The sequence below is a fragment of the Ovis canadensis genome, chromosome 2 (assembly GCF_042477335.2).
Source record: "Ovis canadensis isolate MfBH-ARS-UI-01 breed Bighorn chromosome 2, ARS-UI_OviCan_v2, whole genome shotgun sequence".
Lineage (NCBI taxonomy): Eukaryota > Metazoa > Chordata > Mammalia > Artiodactyla > Bovidae > Ovis > Ovis canadensis.
The window spans coordinates 43,097,330-43,118,908 of record NC_091246.1 but is presented as its reverse complement, the minus strand read 5'-3'; the positions used below and the strand labels follow the sequence as shown (position 1 = coordinate 43,118,908).

Below are 21,579 nucleotides of genomic sequence, written 5' to 3'. Positions count from 1 at the left end.
ATATGTTGCAGAAACTATTATAAAGCATATGTGCATTTTGAGAGGATAAGTTGGAGGTGTGATGGAATGGGATTAAGTGGGAGACATGTCAGTCTGGGCTTTTAAAAAATTGTCCAGAGGTAATCCACAAAATGGATAAAACCAGATTGAGCTGACTATTGTAATCACTCGCAGTCAAGATCCTCATAATTAAGGATGAGGATCCTTGAACACGGGAAACTTCCTTTAAGGACGACTCATATTACAGATGTCATCCCTTGTAATCTGTTATTTTCCAGAATTTTGAGAAGAGGGCCCAAAGGAGCCATAGATAACGCCACCATGGCTAGTGTCTTCGTGGCATTTCTTTAAGAGGGCATTAGATACAGGTGAAAGCCAGGTGGCAATAGATTGAATATGGGATGGAAGAGGAGCCTGCTGGACAAAAGGGAGAGGGGAGAAGGCCTACATGGTAAACACGTGCAGGTGATACAGGGACCCACCCTGAAACTCATAATTGGAGACATAGTCTGTAGCTGCAGGGGCGGTGATGGAGGGAGGAAGGCCCCCAAACACCAGAAAAAAGCGTCCCTTTTGGCAGAGGAAACGCTGTCTTCCTCTTCCCCTGGGCAAGCGGTGGAGGCGCGGGGTTAAGGGACAAAGCAAAAATGTCGAAATCCCCTTCCCTAACTCGCATCCCTTCCAGGGCTGACTAGGATTTTGTAGTTCTTTCTCAGCCTCCCGGAGAAAGGAGGGTGACCCTGAGTGAGTTTAGTGAGGTTTTGGAGCTTCGCCAGGTAGAGGGACGCAACCCCGGCCCCCGTAGGCGAGCCTAGAGCCTCTCTCTACTCGGCGTCCCTCTGGGTGAAGGCGAGGTAAGCGAAAGCGGAGAGGAAACAAGCGACATCGCGAGGCGGGGCCTCGGGGACACCCAATCCCCTTCTTTCCCCGCCCCTTCCCCGCCCCCTCAACTGATTTCGACCAACGGAACGCCGCGAAGGGCGGTACCTGTCACGGCTGGCGTTCTGGGTGAGATTTTGCCCCCACCTTTTTTCCCTCCCTCCCTTCTTCTTTTTTTTCAATCCCCTTTCTCTTTTTTTGTGAATGAAAAAAGGAGGTCGCGAGCGGTCCCTGGGACTGCAGCGCTAGGCGTCTTGGTGGCCGCGCCTTCGGAGCGGGCCCAGGCGCGTAGCACCGGCGGCCTCGCCCCTCTCGCCCACTCCTGATCGCCGCCTCCGGCCTCCTCAGCCAGAGAGGACCGTTGGCGGCGGCGCGGCCCAGCCGCGGAGGTCTGAGCGGCCTCCCGCTGCCCGGCTCCGGCGCGCCTCCGTGACATTGGGCGCCGGGAGATGCTGATCCGGAAGAGGCAGTGGCCGCAGTGCCGCGCTCGCGGCCGCTCCCGGCCCGCCGTCCGGCCTGGGCTGCTCTGTCAGAGTTTCTGATGTAACGCGACCCGGGCCCGGAGCCTGAGCGGCGGCAGCAGCAGCAGCAGCAGCAGCGCGGAGGCACCGGTATCGTCCTAACTTGCACCCGCGGAGTGACCCCAGCCATTTCACTAAAATGAGCGTGCTTAGCAGGAAGAGATGTGTTCCTTACACTAGAAATCACCCCGTCACATGTAGCGGTGTAAGTAAATGATTAATTTGTATTATGGCCGGGTTGCGAGCAGCCTCTGGAAACGCGCCTCTTCCCCGTTCTGCGTCCTCCCGGGGGCCGTGTCTGCCCCCGTCCTGATTTCCCTCGGGGGCGTCCTCTCGTCCCTGGACTAGAGCTTCGGCTGCTGGGGTCTTAGCGGTCGGGGGACTAACCTTTTCTGGGTTTATCTAGGGAAAGGAAAAGGAAAAGAACTTGATTGCCGTGGCATGCAGTGGCCTTCCCCTTCCCCCATTTAAATAAAAAAATTTATTTTGTATGTGTGTGCAGAACAGCATGTCAAGAGAAAAGGTCCAGAGTAGTGGAAATATTTCCGTTAAAAATATTTAATGGAATGTGGGGTTTTTGTTTGTTTCTGCCATTCTGGATATGTTACTTTCAACCCGTTCCATTGCAGTCTGTGCATCTGAGTTCTGGCAAACTAAGGGGAGAAATCCTTAAGGTTGTTTGTTGATGTTTGAAGAGGCTTATTCTGTGTTTAGGCTTGCATTTTTGTTTAACATGACTATTCAGCATCTTTTTGGGCCTTGATGCCCATCGGATCTGTGGAGGGATTCATCTCTCTGCTCCCCCCAACCCCAGTGTTACAGTGTCAGTGACCCAGTGGGAGCCTCCTTTAATTGGAAGGGTCTTCTCTTCCTCATCCTGCCAATCCTCCTTGATCTTTACCTTCATTTTCAAGACATTCTTCCCTTTTGTATTTTGTAAGATGCAGGATGTGGGATATTGGTTGCTAGGAGACAAAGCAGGCTCCCAGGGAGATTCTGTTGTTTCCTTGACAACCAGACTAGGGCAGCTACAGATGAGCAAGCCTCCTATCGGCTGTGGGAGGGAAATGGGGGGCTTTTCTGGGCTTTGCAAAGAGTGTGTGTAGGGGTATGGAGGTGGGTCTGGGAACCTATAAGGGTTGTAGCTAATTTGAGCACACGCCTTTTGTTCTGACCTGGCCTGAGTACAAAGACCTGGGACGTTGGTGGGCAGGAGGCTGTCTTTGGAGAAGGGGACAGGGATTGTGGGATGGAGTATGAAGGGAGCATCTGGGTGACTCTGGAATCATTGAGGAAGAGGAGTGGCCTGGGGGTCTTGATAGCCAGTGCAAGGTGGCAAGGAAACCATAGTGTGTGGAAGTTAATCAGGAGGCTCAGAAGGAATGGGGATGAGGCAATTGTGTGGAAAAGTCTAGAGTCATTGAAGGTGAGAGTGCCAGAAGGAAAGGGGAAGTTGAGAGGCTTATTGAGGGGGTTGTGCCATTGTATACCAGCACCATTATTGTGAAGTAGCAATATTCTAGAGCAAAAATTACATTACTGTTGACAATGGCATCATATCTCCAGGACAGGATCCTTCTAAAAACAGGCCTGATTAGACTAAGAGTTCTGCTCGCTTAATTGGGCCAGTGTGTATCTTAAAAGAGAGGTATAATTACACATAGAGATATGTAATCTGGCATTATATAATACCACGTTACATAAGAAGGCAAATACCTCCTTTTGGCCCAGGCTGTCTTGGCACAGATTCATCAAGATTCAAGATTTGCGTCTGATGCCCTCATACCCATTTTCCAGAAGAGTAGACCATGGCACAGAGAAATGAAGTGATTTGCCCTTTCCCAGATTAGATGGTGAATGAAGTTTGCCAGTCAGGCAGTTGGGATGGGGGTGGAGTGGGTAAGAATGATCAAAATTGGGAGGAAGTCAAAGGACAAGTAAGAGAAGACTGCAGGGGAGCTGGGGAAATGGATGGGGAGGGGCCGCTCAGCCAGAGGAACACCCAACAGGTCTGCTGTCTAAACTCCCAGCGGAGTGTCGCTCTTCTGCTTGTTGGTTGGCTGTCCCCTGCTTAAGCCTAGAGGTGCATAGGGTGTGCACTGAGTGTTTGAATTGTAGACTCAGCAATCTTGGACCAGCACTGAACCACTCTGCTGGTGTTCTGACATCCTCCTCACCATCCAGCTGCTCCTGGGTGTGAGAGCTGACGTGTCGCCTCAATTTCTCATCCCCTCTTCTGTCTACACAGCTCCATGGTGCTAGGACCTCAATTTGAGAAAGAAGCTCTGTTGGCTAGTAGGTTTCTTTCTTTCTCCTACATCTGTGTATATTTGTATTGGGGATTCTATCTGTTTTGTTCCTCAACTAATAAAACAGAAATCACAACTCAGATGCCTCCCAGTGCGAACACATCCTTCCCGCTGTCTGCCTTGAGACGAGGAACTGTCAGAGTGGGGCTCCCGCTCTTCATCAGGAGAGTGAACTTGGGGGGAGGCAAGATGGTGGGCAGAATAATGGTTGCTTGCTGGAGAGGGTGAGAAGGGGCAGAGGAAGGAGAAGGAATGAGGCAGACGATTGCACTGGAAACGAGGGAGGGACCTGCACAGAGACCCCTGGTTGTTTAGATCCTGTAAAATTCCAAGAAAGAGGAGGCGGGTGTCTCATTGGAAAGTCCTTGCTGTAATTTTTGCTAAGGTGGCTGAGATGCAGATGCATCCACTTGAGCAAAATCCCAGTTGCCATCGTTGGATATTTCAGGTCTGCATTCCTGCATGCTGGCATCTAGTTACAGCCCTGCAGGAGCTGAGCTCCTCTGTTGCTGCTGGTGGCCAGGCTCTTGGGCTGGATGGCTCAGCAGTGAGAGCTCCTGGGAAGCCTCCAGGACTCCTCTGGGCTCAGCCTTCCTTGGCCTAGGAAGGAGTCCTTCAAATTGCTCCAACCCCCAGCTGACTTCAGGCACTCGGGGAATGTGAGCAGGGGCAGGTCAGTGACCCTGGTGAAACCAAGCTTGCTAATAATGCCTGCACTACCCCTACCTTCTCTCTTCAACCCTTCCAGAGGGGAGTGGATGCCAACTGTGAGGCTGTCAGCAAAAACCCCTAAAAGCCCAGGGCCCCCTCCTGGAGATAGCTTTTTAAACACTGACATGACATTTTCACTACAGAAGGACCTTCTGTTTGTTCATTTGAGCCATCCCTCTCTGTGGGTGGATGAGCTGCTTCTCTACCTAACACAGAAGGAAACTGAGGCAAACATTTGTTCAGAAATTCAGGCCCGAGTTTCTGACTCTCTGCTTTCCCATTACCGGTGCAGCCAGTTTAATGAGCATCCTTCCAGGAGTGCTGGTATCTGGGGGCTTCCAGCTTGAGACTCCTCCTCCCTAGGAAGGAGAAATGTGGAAGGGAGTGTATCTCATTTTCCCTGAAACTGGATGCAGGATACTTGGAGGGCAGGCCTGCGTAGGGGATGGGAAGGCTCACTGGCCATGGGATGTATTGTCCCAGATTTCCCAGGTGGCTCAGTGGTAAAAAATCCACCTGTCAGTGCAGGAGACATGAGTTGGATCCCTGGGTCAGGAAGATCCCCTGCAACCCACTCCAGTATTCTTGCCTGGAGATGGACTACAGTCCATGGGGTCGCAAAGAATTGGATACGATTGAGTGACTGAGTGTGTGCACACACACGTATTGCCCCAGGCCACTGCTTACCCCCACTACCACCATCTCAATACTGAGTGAGCCCCTTAGGCAATGGGACGATCCCACAAGAGGAGAGGAGAGGCCTGTGGACTGCTCAGGTGCACCCAGAAGTCGCCTCAGCTTGGAGAATCTGGGACAAAAAACTTCAGCGTCTCTGTAATGGGGCTGGGGTTGAAGGACAGCCACAGGCAGGCCGGGGTTTGGAAATGGACAGCCAGAGAAGCAGAGAGGCAAAGGTCGCGGCCAGGAGGGCCACTGCCCAGTCTGACAAGTCCATTAAATCTTAATTTAATTTTTTCATTTAAATTTTTAAGTTTTAATTTAATTTCATCTTAATTTTCTCAGCGGCCCTGCCCTCAGGCATGCTGGGAAGAAGGGGTGGGGACCTGGCGCTGACTCCCTCCTCTCACTGTTTGTTCTGCTCTCACAGCCCTGCGGGCTGGAGGAGGAGAGCAGATGATAAATGAACTTCCTAGGCAGACACCTCTCTTCCCAGGAGAGTGGGGACCAGCCCCCGAGCAGACTCCGCCTTGGGATCTCTCTCTGGCATTCCCCAACCAGAAGCCCTGCTGCTGGAGGATGGAGACAACAGGAGGAAGACCAGAGATTTACCCAGTGGAGCTGTGCCTCTCAGCCTGAAGGGACTCCTGTCTCCTCGGGCCCCTGTGGAGTCTGTGCCCGGAAAGCTACCCACTCCCTTGTCCTTCTCTCTGCTCAGATGCTCAGAGAGGCCACAGCCCCGGCAGAGAAGAGCTGCTGGCCCTGGCCCTCAGGGGCTGGTGTGTGAAGTTGTCTTGACTGCTTCTCTTCTCTCCCTCAGGTCCCAATTAATGGATTCTGACATGGATTATGAAAGGCCAAACGTAGAGACCATCAAGTGCGTGGTGGTGGGGGACAACGCTGTGGGCAAGACCAGGCTTATCTGTGCCCGGGCCTGCAATGCCACCCTCACCCAGTACCAGTTGCTTGCCACCCATGTGCCCACGGTTTGGGCCATTGACCAGTACCGGGTATGCCAAGAGGTAAGGTTGCAAATCTATGGCCTCACTTATCTGGGCTTCTTCCCCAGGAATCTCTCCAGAGGGGGCCTATGCTGAGCTCACGGAAGCCCTTTAAAGGTTGAGTAGGGGCAGCTGAAGAGCACAGATCCCTGGGAGAGGCCTGAGGGGAGCCCACCCCAGGGGAGGGGTCCCCAGCCCTTTTTGTTTGTCTGAGCAGAAGCCTGGGGCATTTGTATAACATAGCCCCCAGTAATGGGAAGCCCTGGAGCTGGGAAAGGGGTGGTGCTTTGGAGAGATGAGAGCTGCTGGGAGAAAAGGAATTGCTGGCTAATGATACCAGAAGACCCAAGGCTGGGAAACATCTGATTGGCAGGTACAGCTGGGAACAAGGACGGGCTCCTTGGGAGATCGCATCACTCCCATGACTATCTGCTCTCTGGAGTCTCTTCTGTCCTGGCCAGCTCTTGTTAGGGGACTCAGGTGTTCTAGGACACGCAGAGGGAGACACTAGTTGTCCCTCCAGCCCCAATGCTGTGGCACCCAGGTGTGAGCTGACCCCACCCCGAGTTGGCATGCAGGGCCCCCAGGAACCATTGTCTTTGCTTCCCTCCTCTCTCCCTGTCCCACCCCGTCTCCTCCCTACCCCCTGCCAGGTGCTAGAACGTTCCCGAGACGTGGTAGATGATGTGAGCGTTTCTCTCCGCCTCTGGGACACCTTTGGAGACCACCACAAAGACCGTCGCTTTGCTTATGGGAGGTAGGGAAGGCCCCTGCTGCCTGCAGGGAGCCAAGTGGATGGGGTTTTTCCCTGAGGTATGAGGACATTCTGTGAAACTGAGTAGAAGGAGTTTCACTCTGTGAAACTGGGAGGAAGGAATGGAGAAAACTACCGTGGGAGACCCTTGATGGGAAGGAAGCCCGGGCTGGGCAGGGAGCTGGCTTTGCAGTTGGGAGGCCTAATTTCAGTTCTCCCCTGTTAACCAGTAATGCTGGGACTTTGAGCAATTAGGAAGGCCATTCTGAGATGAGTTTTTTCAGATGAGATGGTAAAAGTGGTCATGTCTAAATCACAAGAGAACTGTGAGGTCAACCCAAGAGTCTTCAAAAGCTCTCAAGTGCTAACTTGGGGGTACAGAAATAGGAGGTGCTGTGATTAAATGTTTTGGGTGAGATCATGTGAGCTGATATGACAGTCGTGGGACTGCAGTGTAGGGGTGCCGTTGGGTATGTGTCCTCCCTTGTTCCAGCAGCAGGGAACATCACTAGCTTTTACTGCCTATAACCTCACTCTTTCCCACCCCCAGATCTGATGTGGTGGTTCTGTGCTTCTCCATTGCCAACCCCAACTCCCTCCACCATGTCAAGACCATGTGGTACCCAGAAATCAAGCACTTCTGCCCCCGAGCACCTGTCATCTTGGTGGGCTGCCAGCTGGACCTGCGTTACGCCGACCTGGATGCTGTCAATAGGGCCAGGAGACCCTTGGCTAGGTAGGGAGTCCTGGTGCCTAGGGAGGGGAAGGTGGCAGATGGGGAAAGGGAAGAAGGGGTGGGGGGAAGTTGTGTGTCTCTCAACTCCCTGCTCAGCCCTGAGAGAATGCACAGGGCCTCACTTCTCTCCCTCCATTTGAACCAGACTCACATAGGGGGCCAGTAAGAATAGTCATTCTTTTATCCATCCATCCATCCATACATTACACACTGAGTGGGCAATACTGGGCTAAGCATCATGAGGAGAGAAGGAGAAGGAGAGGTCATCTTTGTATGAAAGGAGCTTATAATCTTGCTGGGAGATGAACTGGAGAGGTGAATATGTTAAAAACCAGCATACTAATTGCCAGAGAGGTAGTCGGCCCTCCCACTACTTTGAGCCGGGGAGATCACCCAGGCCTACCATAGATAATGGAGGGCTTCCTGGAAGAAGAAGGGATTAGAAGTGAGCCTTGAAAGAATGGTAGGATCTGGCCAAACAGAGGAGAAAGGGAGTGGAAATGAGCAGGGCAGGAACAGGGCTTAGCCCCAGATTCTCAGCGGGGACTCCCCCAGTCAGGTGAAAAACACACAGGATCGGGGGAATGCATCTCCCTGCCCCCCGCCCTTCCACCACTGACATGAATTTGGCTTCCCTTCTTGAACGTGCCAGGCCCATCAAGCCCAATGAGATCCTTCCCCCGGAGAAGGGCCGAGAGGTGGCCAAGGAGCTGGGTATCCCCTACTACGAGACGAGCGTGGTGGCGCAGTTCGGTATTAAGGATGTCTTCGACAACGCAATCCGGGCAGCGCTCATCTCCCGCCGGCACCTGCAGTTCTGGAAGTCCCACCTCCGCAATGTGCAGCGGCCCCTATTGCAGGCGCCTTTCCTGCCCCCCAAGCCGCCGCCCCCGCTCATTGTGGTGCCCGACCCCCCCTCCAGCAGCGAGGAGTGCCCTGCCCACCTCCTGGAGGACCCGCTGTGTGCAGACGTCATCCTTGTGCTTCAGGAGCGGGTGCGCATCTTCGCCCACAAGATCTACCTCTCCACGTCCTCCTCCAAGTTCTACGACCTGTTCCTCATGGACCTGAGTGAGGGGGAGCTGGGGGGACCCTCGGGGTCAGGGGGCCCCCGCTCAGAGGACCACCGGGGTCACCCTGATCAACACCACCACCATCACCACCACCACCACCACCACGGCCGGGATTTCCTGCTCCGGGCAGCCAGCTTTGACGTGTGTGAGAGCGTGGAGGAGGGCGGGGGCTCTGGGCCTGTTGGGCTCCGGGCATCCACCAGCGATGGGATCTTACGAGGCAATGGGACAGGGTACCTGCCTGGGCGGGGTCGAGTGCTGTCTTCCTGGAGCCGAGCTTTTGTGAGCATCCAGGAAGAGATGACAGAAGACCCACTGACTTACAAATCCCGGCTGATGGTGGTGGTGAAAATGGACAACTCCATCCAGCCAGGGCCCTTCCGGGCTGTTCTCAAGTACCTGTACACAGGGGAGCTGGACGAGAATGAGCGAGACCTCATGCACATCGCCCACATCGCTGAGCTGCTTGAGGTCTTTGATCTGCGCATGATGGTGGCCAACATCCTCAACAACGAGGGCTTCATGAACCAGGAGATCACCAAGGCCTTCCATGTCCGCCGGACCAACCGGGTTAAGGAGTGCTTGGCCAAAGGCACCTTCTCAGGTATGAAACAGGCTTAGGAGCTGGTGTCCCAAAGGCAGGGGAGTTCCCTTCAGGAGCCTTCTGCAGAATCTGGGTCTGTCTGAGAAGCATTCTGAGTCATCTCAGCCACCGATGTCCTGGAGATACCGTGGCTCTGCTCCTGAAACCTAGAGCCCCCAGCCTGAGATTGTGGTCATGTGGTGCTCACAGACTGTGGCTTCAGGAGGAAGCAGTCATCTGGGAGCAGTGTCGACCTGTGGGTTGGTTGTCCCATATTCTTTCACCCCATCCTCATGTGATGCATCTTCTCTCACCCAACAGATGTGACCTTCATCCTGGATGATGGCACCATCAGCGCCCACAAGCCCCTGTTGATTTCTAGCTGTGACTGGATGGCTGCCATGTTTGGGGGGCCATTTGTGGAGAGTTCCACCAGGGAGGTAAGGCTAGGATGGAAATGGCTGGGAGGGAGAGAGGTTTACTCCCTTTCCATCCGAGGCATCTGTCTCTTCACGGTACTTCCTTCAGCCTTGACTCTGTCCAAACCACCAAGTGATGGGCCCAAGAGACGTTTATGAGATGGCTCCTGTAGCCAAGGACTTTGCAATATACCAAGATGGGGAATTATGGTCACATCCTAGCTCTATAGTTTAGAAAAAAACTTTTTTCTTAAAGCAGTAAGAACAGATTTTTATTCAGAAACTATTGCAATAGGGGAAAAGAGATCTCAGTATAGAACTGGTTTTAATTCTTAATTGAGCATGATCAAGTGGGGTTTATAGTCAAGGTGTAGGGTGGGAGTCAGTGGGTAGAAAATTACTAAGAGTAAACATCAGGAGTCAGTTGGAGTTCTAGCCAAATCAAGACTGGAGTTCAAGTCTGACCTCCTTTCTACCCTTCTCTGAACTGTGACACTGACTGTCCATCCCTCAGCCTTGTAGTTAACAGTGTCCTCCTTTGTGAATCTGCTTAAAGTTCCAAGGGTCCACACCAAGTTTCCCCAGCTAATCTGAGGTTTCCCTTGAGTATGGGGATGAGGTCTTTTATTTCTGCTGAGTACCCTTCTCAGCTCTGGGCCCTTAGTCAGTGCTCAGCAAACACTTGAATGAAAGGCTGAACAAAGAATGTTAGAGCATAGCATCCTCTAACCCAGAGAAGGGATTTCCTACGATTTCTGGGTCAGGAAGATCCTTTGGAGGAGAGAAGGGCACCCCTCTCCAGTATTCTTCCCTGGAGAATCCCATGGACAGAGGAGCCTGGCGGGCTACAGTCCATAGGGTCGCACAGAGTCGGACATGACTTACGTGACTTAGCACACACTAGAAAGGGAGTCCTTCTGGGAGGTGAAGAGGAGAGTTTGAGATTTGAGTTGCCTCTGCTCCCTGAAGCATGAGTGGGTTGAGATGTGCAGAGTGTGAGATGGGAACTCTCCAGAGCCACAGAAGCAGCTGTAAAGTTCCAGCCAATTCCCAGTGCAGCCTAGAGAGGCTGGCGGCTGATGAGAAAGCAGTTTTTGTGTTGGTCTTGCTCTGGAGAGATCCCAGAGGCCCAGAGCTGTAGCTTCGAGCAGCCCAGAGAGACCAGCTGGTGTTTGCTCCGTTCATCCACATCCCACTTGGCACTGCTCCCTGAAGGATAGAGTGGGGCCAGGTGCAGGTGACCGGAAGGACTCCTTCATGCTTCCTCCAAACCAGAAGGATGCTAATGGGAGTCCAGGTCCTTGTAAAAGCTGTTAGAGCCCTGCTCACAGGTGCTCAGCGGATGGGTTCATTGCAGGCTGTTGGTGTGGGAGATTAGCCTTTGGGGAAGGAGGGGTTCTGAGCAGGTCCAGGGACTGCAGAGGGGTGGTGGCCTGTCTATGGGAGACCAACTGTCCAGGCCAGAGCCTTCTGAGTTCTTCAGAACTGCTGCTCTTTCCCGAAAGCTGGACCTTGCTGCAGCCTGCTCCATTCCTTCCCACCCACAGGTGGTATTTCCTTACACAAGCAAGAGCTGCATGCGGGCCGTGCTGGAGTACCTGTACACTGGCATGTTCACCTCCAGCCCCGACCTGGACGACATGAAACTCATCATCCTGGCCAACCGCCTCTGCCTGCCGCACTTGGTCGCCCTCACAGGTAGCTAAGCCCAGGGGAGGGTTCTCCAGGGAGGAGGAGGAGTCAGGGGACCCCCTGGGAGACGTGATTTCTTCTCTCACCTGTCTCCTCCTAGGGGACAGGCCGCCAGCACCAAGGGGATACGTTTACATAGCGTGAGATACGTCGGTGCGTATTGGGGTTGCGGTGAGGATGTGGATGTAAAGAAATGTGTGAGAGGGGTGCTTGGTGGGGTCACCTTATAGGTCTCTCTAGAGGTTATTGCAGCACAGTAAGTGGGCACCAGTAGATGCCAGGGCTCGAGGTTCTCAGCTTGGCCACGCTCAGGCAAGCTGAAGAAGTCAGAAAGAACAGAACACCGTTCCTCACTCCTACCCTTGCATCTCCTCCTTCCTCTCCTTTTTCTTCCCCTTTCTCATTTCCTTCTTCTCTTCCACCTTCACTTTCTCTTTCTTCTTCTAGAAACACAGTAAACATTGACTTAATTGTTGGTCACTCCTAATTCTTTGATTCCTGGAAGATCCTACGAGCTAGAGGTCAGGTTTCAGGATGGACCAACCCCAGAGGCTTGGGTGGAGCAGGGACTGGGGCAGGAGGGAGACCAAGGAGCAGCGCTTGGGGTCCCAGGGCAGGAGGAGAGCTGGTGTAGTGCAGATGAGAAGTCGTCTGGAGCCGGTCGTGCCCGCCGACAGGTGGCGCTCCTGAGCTGGGGTCAGCATGTGCGTTCCATTGATGTTGGTGTTGGTACCTGTACTGGCATTGATGTCCAGATTAATGTCCTTGGGTGGGTTGGCGGCAGAGAGCAAGGCCTCAGATACTGAGTTGAGGTTCAGGGAAGGACCTGGTGTTAGAGATGCTGTGGCCCTCGGCAGATGATCAAGATTGGGACTTGCTATGAGGGAAGCAGCGATCCTATGATGAGAAATGAGTTGAAAGGTGGCGCTTGGTCCCTGGAAGAGGTGGAAATGATTGACCAGAATCAAATGTTAAGAGCTGAGCCTGCAGAGGCAGGCCAGGGGACACTGAGGGCTTTAGGGCAGAGAGTAAGAGGCTTCTAAAGATTTCAACTGCAGAATTCCCTGGTGGTCTGGTGGTAAAGTCTGTGCTTCCACTGCAGGGGCCAGGGTTCAATCCCTGGTCAGGGAACTAAGATCCCTGAGAGGTGGGACCAGTAAATAAATAAATGATAAATAAGACCACAGCTGCAACAATTTGAAAAAGTGGTGCAGCATTCCCAGAACACAGAAAACAGTCCAAACTCTTAGACTAAATAACTTTTGAAAGACTTGCTACAAAGAAATGGCCCAAATGAAAAAAAAAATGTATTCAGGTGTTTCTTTAAGTTTGTTTCATGATAGCAAGCAATCAGAAACAAGTCAAACAGGCACCCTGGTTAAGCACGCGTGGATGGATTTTGCAAGGTAGCCATTAAAAATGTTACCTCTCACTGCTGCATAGAAAGGCTTATAGAATATAACACTGAATGGCCTTTCCTGTGAAATGCTTCATAATTGCTAAAAAACACATTTAAAAAATATGTTTCTATGTACCTTGTTAAGGAACAGTGGAAAATGCCAAGTGTTGCATAATAAGTGACATGTTTTGTGATATAAGCTTACTATGAAGTTATTAATTTAAGCTTAATTTAAAAAATGTTAAATATTGCACAAGAACATGTAATATGTGTTCATCTTAATAAATTATTACAAACCAAAGTGGCCCTTGCTTGCCACACCAGAGCCCCCAGTCTGTCCCTCTCAACAACAGGCTCTCCCCACCCCAAAAGTAACCATTCTGCCTATTGCTCTAAGATTTTATGATCGCTCTTCCTTACTCTTCCTCATAGTTTTATCATCCAAGTGTTCATCCTGAAACACTATAGCATGATTTTATTTTTTATATATCTTTTAAGGTTTTTGTAATCTGTAAGTACCTTGTCTGTTAAAAACAAAAACAAAACTTTCCCTTGCGATATGTTGGAACAATCCTCTGATCTAGGGAACCTAGATTTTTCTACTGATTGCCTTTCTGTAGTATAACATATTTCCTTCCTATCAACTGGCCTTCAGGTCTAGAGGCGAGATTAGATCCAGTCTTCTTTTGGTGAGACTACATTTTGTAGGTTGTTTCTGCTTTTCATCAAGAAGCATAGATCATCTGCTTTTCTCTCTTTTTGTGGTGTTAGCAGCCATTGAGTTTTATTGCCATTCATTTATTAAGTGTTGTGAAATGGTAATATTCCAGTTCAGTCTATTTTTTTTTTTAATCTGTTGGAATACTTTCAAAAGGAGAGAAACTTGCCCTCACCTATGGTTTGTTTTCCCAGTGGAATAGTTCATGTAGGAAAGGCAGGTGAATAAGTGGTATTTTAATTTACCAGTTGTTTTCCTTTCTCGTATATTTAGGTACTTATTTGGCTGCAGTGGAGTCTTAGTGGTGGCATGAAGGCTCTTTAGTTGCAGCATGTGGGATCTAGCTGCCTTCCCAGGGGTTGGTCCTGGGTCCCCTGCATTGGAAGTGTAGAGTTTTAGCCACTGGACCACCAGGGAAGTCCCGATTTACCAGGTTTCAAGATACACATTGGTTTCCTATCATCCTTTGAGAGTGATCAGTTGATTTTTTGTTATTAATATTACATGTGATTATGAATTTTTGGACTTGAACATACTCTATTGGTTTTTAGTTCAGTTCAGTTGCTCAGTCGTGTTCGACTCTTTGCGACCCCATGGACTGCAGCATGCCAGGCATCCCTGTCCATCACCAACTCCTAGAGCTTACTCAAACTCATGTCCATCGCGTCAGTGATGCCATCCACCCATCTCAACCTCTGTTGTCCCCTTCTCCTCCTGCCTTCAATCTTTCTCAGCATCAGGATCTTTTCAAATGAGTTGGTTCTTCACATCAAGGGGCCAAAGTATTGGAGTCTCAGGTTCAGCATCCATCCTTCCAAAGAATATTCAGAACTTATTTCCTTTAAGATTGACTGGTTTGATCTCCTTGCAGTCCAAGGGACTCTCAAGAGTCTTCGACACCATAGTTCAAAAGCGTCAATTCTTTAGCACTCAGCCTTCTTTATAGTTCAACTCTCACATCCATACATGACTACTGGAAAAACCGTAGCTTTGACTAGATGGACCTTTGTTGGTAAAGTAATGTCTCTGCTTTTTAATATGCTGTCTAGGTTGGTCATAGCTTTTCTTCCAAGGAGCAAGCATCTTTTAATTTCACAGCATCAGTCACCATCTGCAGTGATTTTGGAGCCCCCCAAAATAAAGTCTCTCAGTATTTCCATTGTTTCCCCAACTGTTTGCCATGAAGTGATGGGACCAGATGCCACGATCTTAGTTTTCAGAATGTTGAGTTTTAAGCCAACTTGTTCACTCTCCTCTTTCACTTTCATCAAGAGGTTCTTTAGTTCTTCTTCGCTTTCTGCCATAATGGTGGTGCCATCTGCGTATCTGAGGTTATTGATGTTTCTCCGGCAATCTTGATTCCAGCTATTGGTTTTAAATAATTGCAATTAGCTTTATGGAAACTCAGATACTCTACTGTTCCTTTAACCTGTAGAAGTCTCTTCAAGTTGGCTGCGGAGTCTCTAGAGGAGCTTTCTGATGCTCTGGAATGACAAGATGTGCCCGGTTCATCATGTACACTTCTTGCCCCATACCTGGAATCAGCCATTTCTCTGAGAAGTCTTGGCTTCCTGTAGTTGGAAATGGGATTTCAAGGCCACAGTATCTGCATTAGCAATGCTTTTGCTATTGGGATGGCTGTTGTTTCTAGGTCTTTTTCCATGAACTCAGCTGAGACATATTACTTTTAAAGATAAAATACTTTATCAGTTTATACTGATACAGTTAAAATTCAGAACTAAAAGTATTTACTTCTTCCCTAGAAAGGTCTTAACATGAAATGCAAAGTTAGTACACAATTTGTTACAAAATTTAAGTTAATACGAACGACTTGATTTAATCCTTAGTTCTAATCCATAGTTCTCAGCAAATTTGAGATTTAATACCCTCTCCCATCAGTATCAATGGCTGATTCTCAGGGGTGGGGACTTTCACCCCACCTGTGTAACTCCTTGCTGCAACATATGTAGCTTAAAAAACTTCATAGGTTATTCCAGTCCCCTCCTTCCTGGTTTCCTCACTGGTGGGAGCAGACTTAAATCTCCTGTGGCCTTTCCTGGTCTGTTGGGACTTGCCCCGGAGCTCTCTTTGCCCTGCTGTGGGCCCCTGCTGGGGTCGGGGAGGGGATGAACAAGAGCCTGTCCACTCCTGTGGTTCTTCAGCCCCTTCCTGGCTGTGTGTGTGTCACAGAGCAGTACACAGTGACTGGGCTGATGGAAGCAACTCAGATGATGGTGGACATCGATGGGGACGTCCTTGTGTTCCTGGAACTGGCTCAGGTAGGATGACAGGGAAGGAGTCTCTCCAACATTCTCAGCTCTGGGCTCTGCCTGTTGGCAGCAAATGGGAGGGTTCGGGAGGTGGCGGGTAGGAAGGAAACCCACTGACAGACTTGTTCCCCCAGTGGGCAGACCCGTCTCATCCTCCAGCCAGAGGATGCACCTCAGCATGCCGAGAGGAGAGGCTGGCTGTGGCAGGAAGGGACGGAGACTTCAGGCAGCCGTTGGGCAGGGGAGGGAAGCCCAGAGCCCTGCATAGACGCGGTTGCTGCCTGCTGAGGTCATTTAAGGCACACTGGGGACTCTCCATCTAAGATGAACTTCCTGCCTGCATTTTCCCAAGTGATAGTGTTAGGTGCTCAGTCATGTCTGGCTCTCAGTGACCCCATGCACTTTAGCCTGCCGGGCTCCTCTGTCTACGGGATTCTCCAGGCAAGAATACTGAAGTGGGTTGCCATTTCCTCCTCAAGGGGATCCTGCTGACCCAGGGATCAAACCCAGGTGTCCTGCATTGCGGGCAGATTCTTTACTGTCTAAGCCACCCAAAACAGGCAAGCAAAATCTCCCCTACCAGCCCTCAGGGTGCCAAAAATTCTAAAGATTAGTTTATGAAGCTAAAATATGCCTGGGAGGTCAGCTCTCTAAGCCCGCTTGTCAGCAGCTTAGTGCAGGCTGCTCAGGTCCAGCATGGAGGATGAGGGGTCATTCTGAGGAGGGCAGACCCAGTAAGAGGCTACCTCATAGGATTGTGGGTTTCTGGGGCTGTTGGGGGCAGGTCACAGGTGAGGTGGGGATGGTGCCAAGGAGCAAATGCATGTCATTCCGTCATGGTTTTGTGTGGCCTTGCCTCTCGAGGTGGGTTCTTTGTGACTCAGGGCCTTTGCCCAGCTGCAGCAAAGCTCTGGCTCTGAAGGCAAAAGTAGACATCTGTGTGCAGACCTTGGCCCAGGGGTCCCAGCACAGACATGCTCCTGTCTGTTCCCAGTTCCACTGTGCGTACCAGTTGGCTGACTGGTGTCTTCACCACATCTGCACCAACTACAACAATGTGTGTCGCAAGTTCCCCCGAGACATGAAGGCCATGTCCCCAGGTGAGCATTCCCAGCGGCATTTGTCGCCTCCCTCTCCTTGGGTCCAAGCCTCTGACCTGACCCCAGGGTGCCCAGAGGCTGCCAAAGACCCCTGTGGGTGGGGAGTAGCCTGCAAACATGCACCCAGCCCAGCGGAGGGGGTCCTGGAAAAGGCGCTGGTGTGGAGGGCAGCCCCCTGTCCCGGCCCACCAGAGACCTTGGGCAATTCATTCTGCCCCTCTGAGCTTCTGCTTTTCACAGGTACAGACTAGAGGTGGTATTTTTTTAGATGTTTGTGGACCAAACTCCACAATAAGAAATACACTTTTGTTTGTTAATTTTTATAGTGTTGGTTGGTTTCTGCCAAACAACAATACAAATCAGCTGCAATTATACATATATCCCCTCCCTCTTGAGTCTCCCTCCAATCCATCCCTCTAGGTTATCAAGAATTACATTTTATCTTGTGACCTAGTCCACATATTGAAAAAGTTATCAATTGTTTTTAATACTGTTCATGACTCATGACATTAAGTTCATAACCTAGGAATGGCACAAGTCACAGCTTGGACAACACAGATCTGGGTATCCTCTGGGGTCCCTGCAGCTTGGTCTCTGCTTAATTGATGTCTCAGGTCCTGGGGCCTGACAGGAGTCCAGGGATCCGGGACTCATGGGATCCAGGGAGAGGTGTGGCTGGCCTCCCCTGCTTGGCCTTCACTGGGCACCGTCTGCGTTGCTGTGACCCTCCTCCCACCAGTGCTCCACCAGTTCTCCCACTCCTGCTCTCTCCTCGTCACTCTTCTAGCATTTTCTTTCTAAAGCACAGTTCCAACTGCCTCACTTCCCTGGTGCCAAACTTCCGTGGAGCCCACACACCTTCTAGAATAAGTCCAAAGCCCTCAGCCTAGCCTTCCCTCCCATCTGACCTCCTGCACACCCCCACCCCCGCACCTCCCCTCTCAGAACCTCAGCTTTGCCAGCTGCATCTGCTGTCCTCCCAGCCAGGCCGAGCATCTTCTTGCCCACAGCTCTTCTCTCCATTTCTCCCTCATCCCTTGTTGCAGCCTGCTTTATTCTCTGAGCCTTGATAGGATCTTCCCTCTGACTTGAAGAAAAACACAAGTGGAAATGCCTTTCCCCAGTGTGGACCGTCGGCTCCACTCCCTAGGCAACTGACTCTCTTTGGGGGCTCAGTGAAGGCAGGGCTTCTGTTTCTGGTCCCAGGACCAGAGGCATGTTCCAGGGCAGCGGGGCAGGGGTGGGAGTCCCTCTGCCCTCCTCCTGCATCTTCCTCACCCAGCCCTACTGCCGTTCTGCCCCAGAAAACCAGCAGTATTTCGAGAAACACCGGTGGCCACCCGTCTGGTACCTGAAGGAGGAAGACCACTACCAGCGGGCCCGGAAGGAGCGCGAGAAGGAGGACTATCTGCACCTGAAGCGGCAGCCCAAGCGGCGCTGGCTGTTCTGGAATAGTCCGTCCTCGGCGTCCTCTTCGGCCGCCTCCTCGGCGTCCCCATCCTCCTCCTCGGCTGTGGTCTGAGATGCTGCCACCCTCTTCTGACCCTGCTGCTGTTGTCCCCACTTGTCTTTGCCCCTCTGCTCCTCCGCATAGTCCCCTCCACCTCCCAGGGACAGAGGACTCGCATAACCAGGACCCTTTGGGTGGAGCTGCTCTCACCAGCCAACATAGCTCGGCACAGAGAGGAGGGAGCCTGGCCTCGTGGACCAGAGCAGTGGCCCTGTGCAGAGGTCCTGATTCCATGGCCGGCCGGGAGACAACTCCTGGAAGGCGGGCATCGGGGAGAGAGCTGAGGACCGTGACATCTTGTCTGTGGGTCAGAGAACCTTAACATCAAAGGGGAAACTCTCCTGCGGAGCAGCTGTGTGTCCTGGTCTGCGCAAGCAGCCCCCTCCCAGGGAGCAGCAGTGGGCCGGCAGGGTCCTACCTCTGTTGGCCCCACGTCTCCATCTATGGACTTGAAGGGTTACAGAGGCTTTGTGGGCCTTTCCACGTGGGGCCTGCTCAAATCCTCACTGGAAAAGTCAGGGTAGAAATTAAGCCTTCAGAGCCCAACTCCAGGCCTCCACCCCTGTGCTGCAGCTGCCAGAAGCCGCAAGTGGAAGGCTTGCCCTCTGCCGGCATTGCTTCCGGGGCTGTGGGCAACCAGGCCTGAGAAGGTGGCAGAGGTTTTTCAGAGCTGCAGCCCTGGAAGCAGTGCTTCTTGGTGCAATGAGAAACTTCTCTTCCCCCTGATCCTTTACCGCTCAGGTTTGGAGATGGAAACCCAAGGAAACACTGGAACAGGGGGAGAGAGAGTAGAGGGTGATGGGACCAGAGTACAGCAATCCCATGCTCCTTTGGGCTCCTCCCCCAGCTGCTGGCAGCACAGCGTCTTATGGGGAGAGGGTAAATTTTGCAAAAAAATGCAGACAATAATGAACAAAATCACCACCGACAAAAACATTGTGGCCTCTATCCCCTCAAAGGAAGAAAAGCAGAAAAAGACCCTGGATGGCTCTCATTTTTATAAAGCCAAGCAGGGGTCCGATGTGGATGAGGAAATGGTCGAGGTGGTAGAATTGACTCCGATGCTTTTCAGGAAAGCAGTGTCACAGGCTGTGACCGAGGACGTCCTGGCCCCACTGACTGACTCTGGAGGGCACAGTGCGCGCCTTCAGCATGCTGGGGATGAGGTTGCAGGGGTGGGGAGGGTGGGCTCGGGAATCATCATGGTGTTGGACCCGTCATGAGAATCAGACTGTTCTCAACTTCAGCAGGTAACTCCATAGGATATGACCGTGTTGAAGGGGTGGGATGTGGTAGGGGTCAAAGGTCAGGGAAAAGGGCACTGACATGGAGAATAGGAGTCCTTGTCAAGAAGGATCGTAATGAAGCACATGACCTTACTCAGTGCTGGTTGGTGATAACAGGGAAGAATGGGGGAATTGAACAGGAGCAAAACCAAGGTCAGTCCAGAGAAGAGGAGGGAGGAGCCTGGAGGATGGTGGCGGATTAAGACAGCATCTTGCAGCCCCATGGGGGAAAGCTGGGCCACAACTGACCCTCTCCCCCTTTTCTAATTCTGATTTGTATCTCACTCCACACACCCTTGTTAGAGTCAGAACACAGGGTCCCTCTGAAGAAGCTGGAGCCAGAGAGACTGAGCTCCTGTCCTCAGCACTCAGGACTCATCTCATCTAAGAAAGACTGGGTTTTGGTCCCAGGGCCCGGTGTGGGGGCTCCACCCCCAATAATCTGGCATAGAGCAAACCCCGCAAAAATGGAACCTCTGCATCCATTTTGTGGTGCTAAGACCTAGAGATTTGAGGTCAAGGCCTTGTCAAGAGAAGGAGCAGGAGGTGGCAGGTCAAGTGCATCTTGAGTGGCTGTGAGCCATGGTGTCCGAGCCCTAGACTTCAAGGCCATGGCTGCCTCCCCTCCAAGTCCTCCAGGTGGCAGGCTTGGAAACCGGACATGTGCTGCCCTCTCCTGGCTGGTCAGCTCACTTCTGCTGAGCTCAGGGTGAGGGTGAGGTGAAGGGGAGCCTCCGAGGTAGGGTGTGCTGCTCTGCACCAGCACCTTCACTCTGGGAAGAGTGTAGGAGGGGCCATGGGGGCCTCCCAAGAATTCTAGGGGGATGGGAGAGCCAGGACCTGAAATCCAAATGCAGGGGAATTAGGTCTCCATGAGGTTGCAGGCCTGAGTCATCTGGCCCACTGATGAGGATGCAGAAAGGCCAGCAGGGACAGAAAAGGAGGGTGGCTCAGCAGTGGCAGGAGGCTCACATTTGAGAGGCCACAGAAGGATCCCAGCAAGCGGGGTCTCACCACCCCTTCCCAATAGCTCTGTCAGAGCCAGTCCATACCTCCAGGGAGCCCAGCAAGCCCAGGTGGGACTTAGATATCACCTGGGGAGGCTATGGGGGACCTGGGCCATCCCAGTCAGGGAGGAGAGGGATGGAGGAGGGGCTGAATTCCAGTCCCCCAGGAACCTGGTGCCCAGAAATTGAGTCAGAGCAGGAGACACAGTCACGCAGGGCAAGCTTGAGCCTGAGGCATAAAAGCGAGAAGGAAGGAGTGGGTCACACAGCAAGAACACACACTCCTGCACCCATGTCACTCAGAACTACTCTAGAGGAGAGTGGGAGGATGGGGGAGAAAACACACACATGCCTCTCTTTATATAAAATTGCATATTTAATTTGGTCATGAATTCATAAACACATGAGTATTTTGTACCTAATGGCCTTTCTTGTACTGTTTGATGTTTCCAACTCTTCTAAGGTGAGAACTTCCAATGGAGAGAAGAGTGAAAAGATAAACAGCCACTAGTGAAACACTTAATCAAGTGCCTATCGTGGGTCAGGTGCTCTTTGGATTGGACATAAAACAAGGCAACTTCATGCTCTCATCAAGCTTACCTTAAATAAACATGATGAACACTGACAAGGCTAATACTTTAGGTGGGCACTAAGGAAGTCCTCTGAGAAAGGGATAAGTGACCTGACACTTGACTGACAAGAATTCATTTCTATCTTCCTCTGAAGATGAAGGCAGACTGTCCTCCACAAAAGAAACAGCAAAAGCAAGAAACAGGTGACTTCCAGGGAACAGAGGGGCAGTAGGGCAGGACCTCTGAAAGGGAAGAGGAAAGGGCTATTGCACCAAGGCCACTGAGGTAGGACCCCTACCAAACTCCATTGGAGCACCATACCCTGAAGGTCCCTAAATACTCAGCCAATTCTAGTTTGGGT

General features: G+C 51.7%; 1 protein-coding gene across 2 annotated transcripts; it reads left to right on the top strand.

Annotated features, from left to right (window-relative positions):
• The first annotated feature begins 952 nt into the window (after positions 1 to 952).
• LOC138433391 (rho-related BTB domain-containing protein 2) lies at positions 953 to 21,274 on the top strand. Of its 2 annotated transcripts, XR_011254287.1 has the most exons (11): positions 953 to 1,605; positions 5,919 to 6,120; positions 6,753 to 6,856; positions 7,404 to 7,589; positions 8,242 to 9,266; positions 9,567 to 9,685; positions 11,212 to 11,362; positions 11,457 to 11,509; positions 15,664 to 15,752; positions 16,738 to 16,843; positions 18,148 to 21,274. XR_011254287.1 is itself a non-coding variant. In XM_069575969.1 (10 exons), exons 2-10 carry the CDS (start codon positions 5,929 to 5,931, stop codon positions 18,363 to 18,365), a joined length of 2,190 nt encoding a protein of 729 aa, XP_069432070.1. In that variant the 5' UTR covers positions 990 to 1,605; positions 5,919 to 5,928; the 3' UTR covers positions 18,366 to 21,274. The 2 variants fall into 2 exon arrangements, 1 of the variants encoding a protein (XP_069432070.1); XM_069575969.1 differs by lacking the exon at positions 11,457 to 11,509 and having other exon boundaries at positions 990 to 1,605.
• The last annotated feature ends 305 nt before the right edge of the window (positions 21,275 to 21,579 follow it).

Bases quoted from the DNA above. Each gene is read 5' to 3' on its own strand.
- LOC138433391 (XM_069575969.1), top strand. From the start codon at position 5,929: ATGGATTCTGACATGGATTATGAAAGGCCAAACGTAGAGACCATCAAG. The intron at 7,590-8,241 runs GTAGGGAGTCCT...TGAACGTGCCAG, and splicing joins GCCAGGAGACCCTTGGCTAG to GCCCATCAAGCCCAATGAGA. The intron at 11,363-15,663 runs GTAGCTAAGCCC...TGTGTGTCACAG, and splicing joins GCACTTGGTCGCCCTCACAG to AGCAGTACACAGTGACTGGG.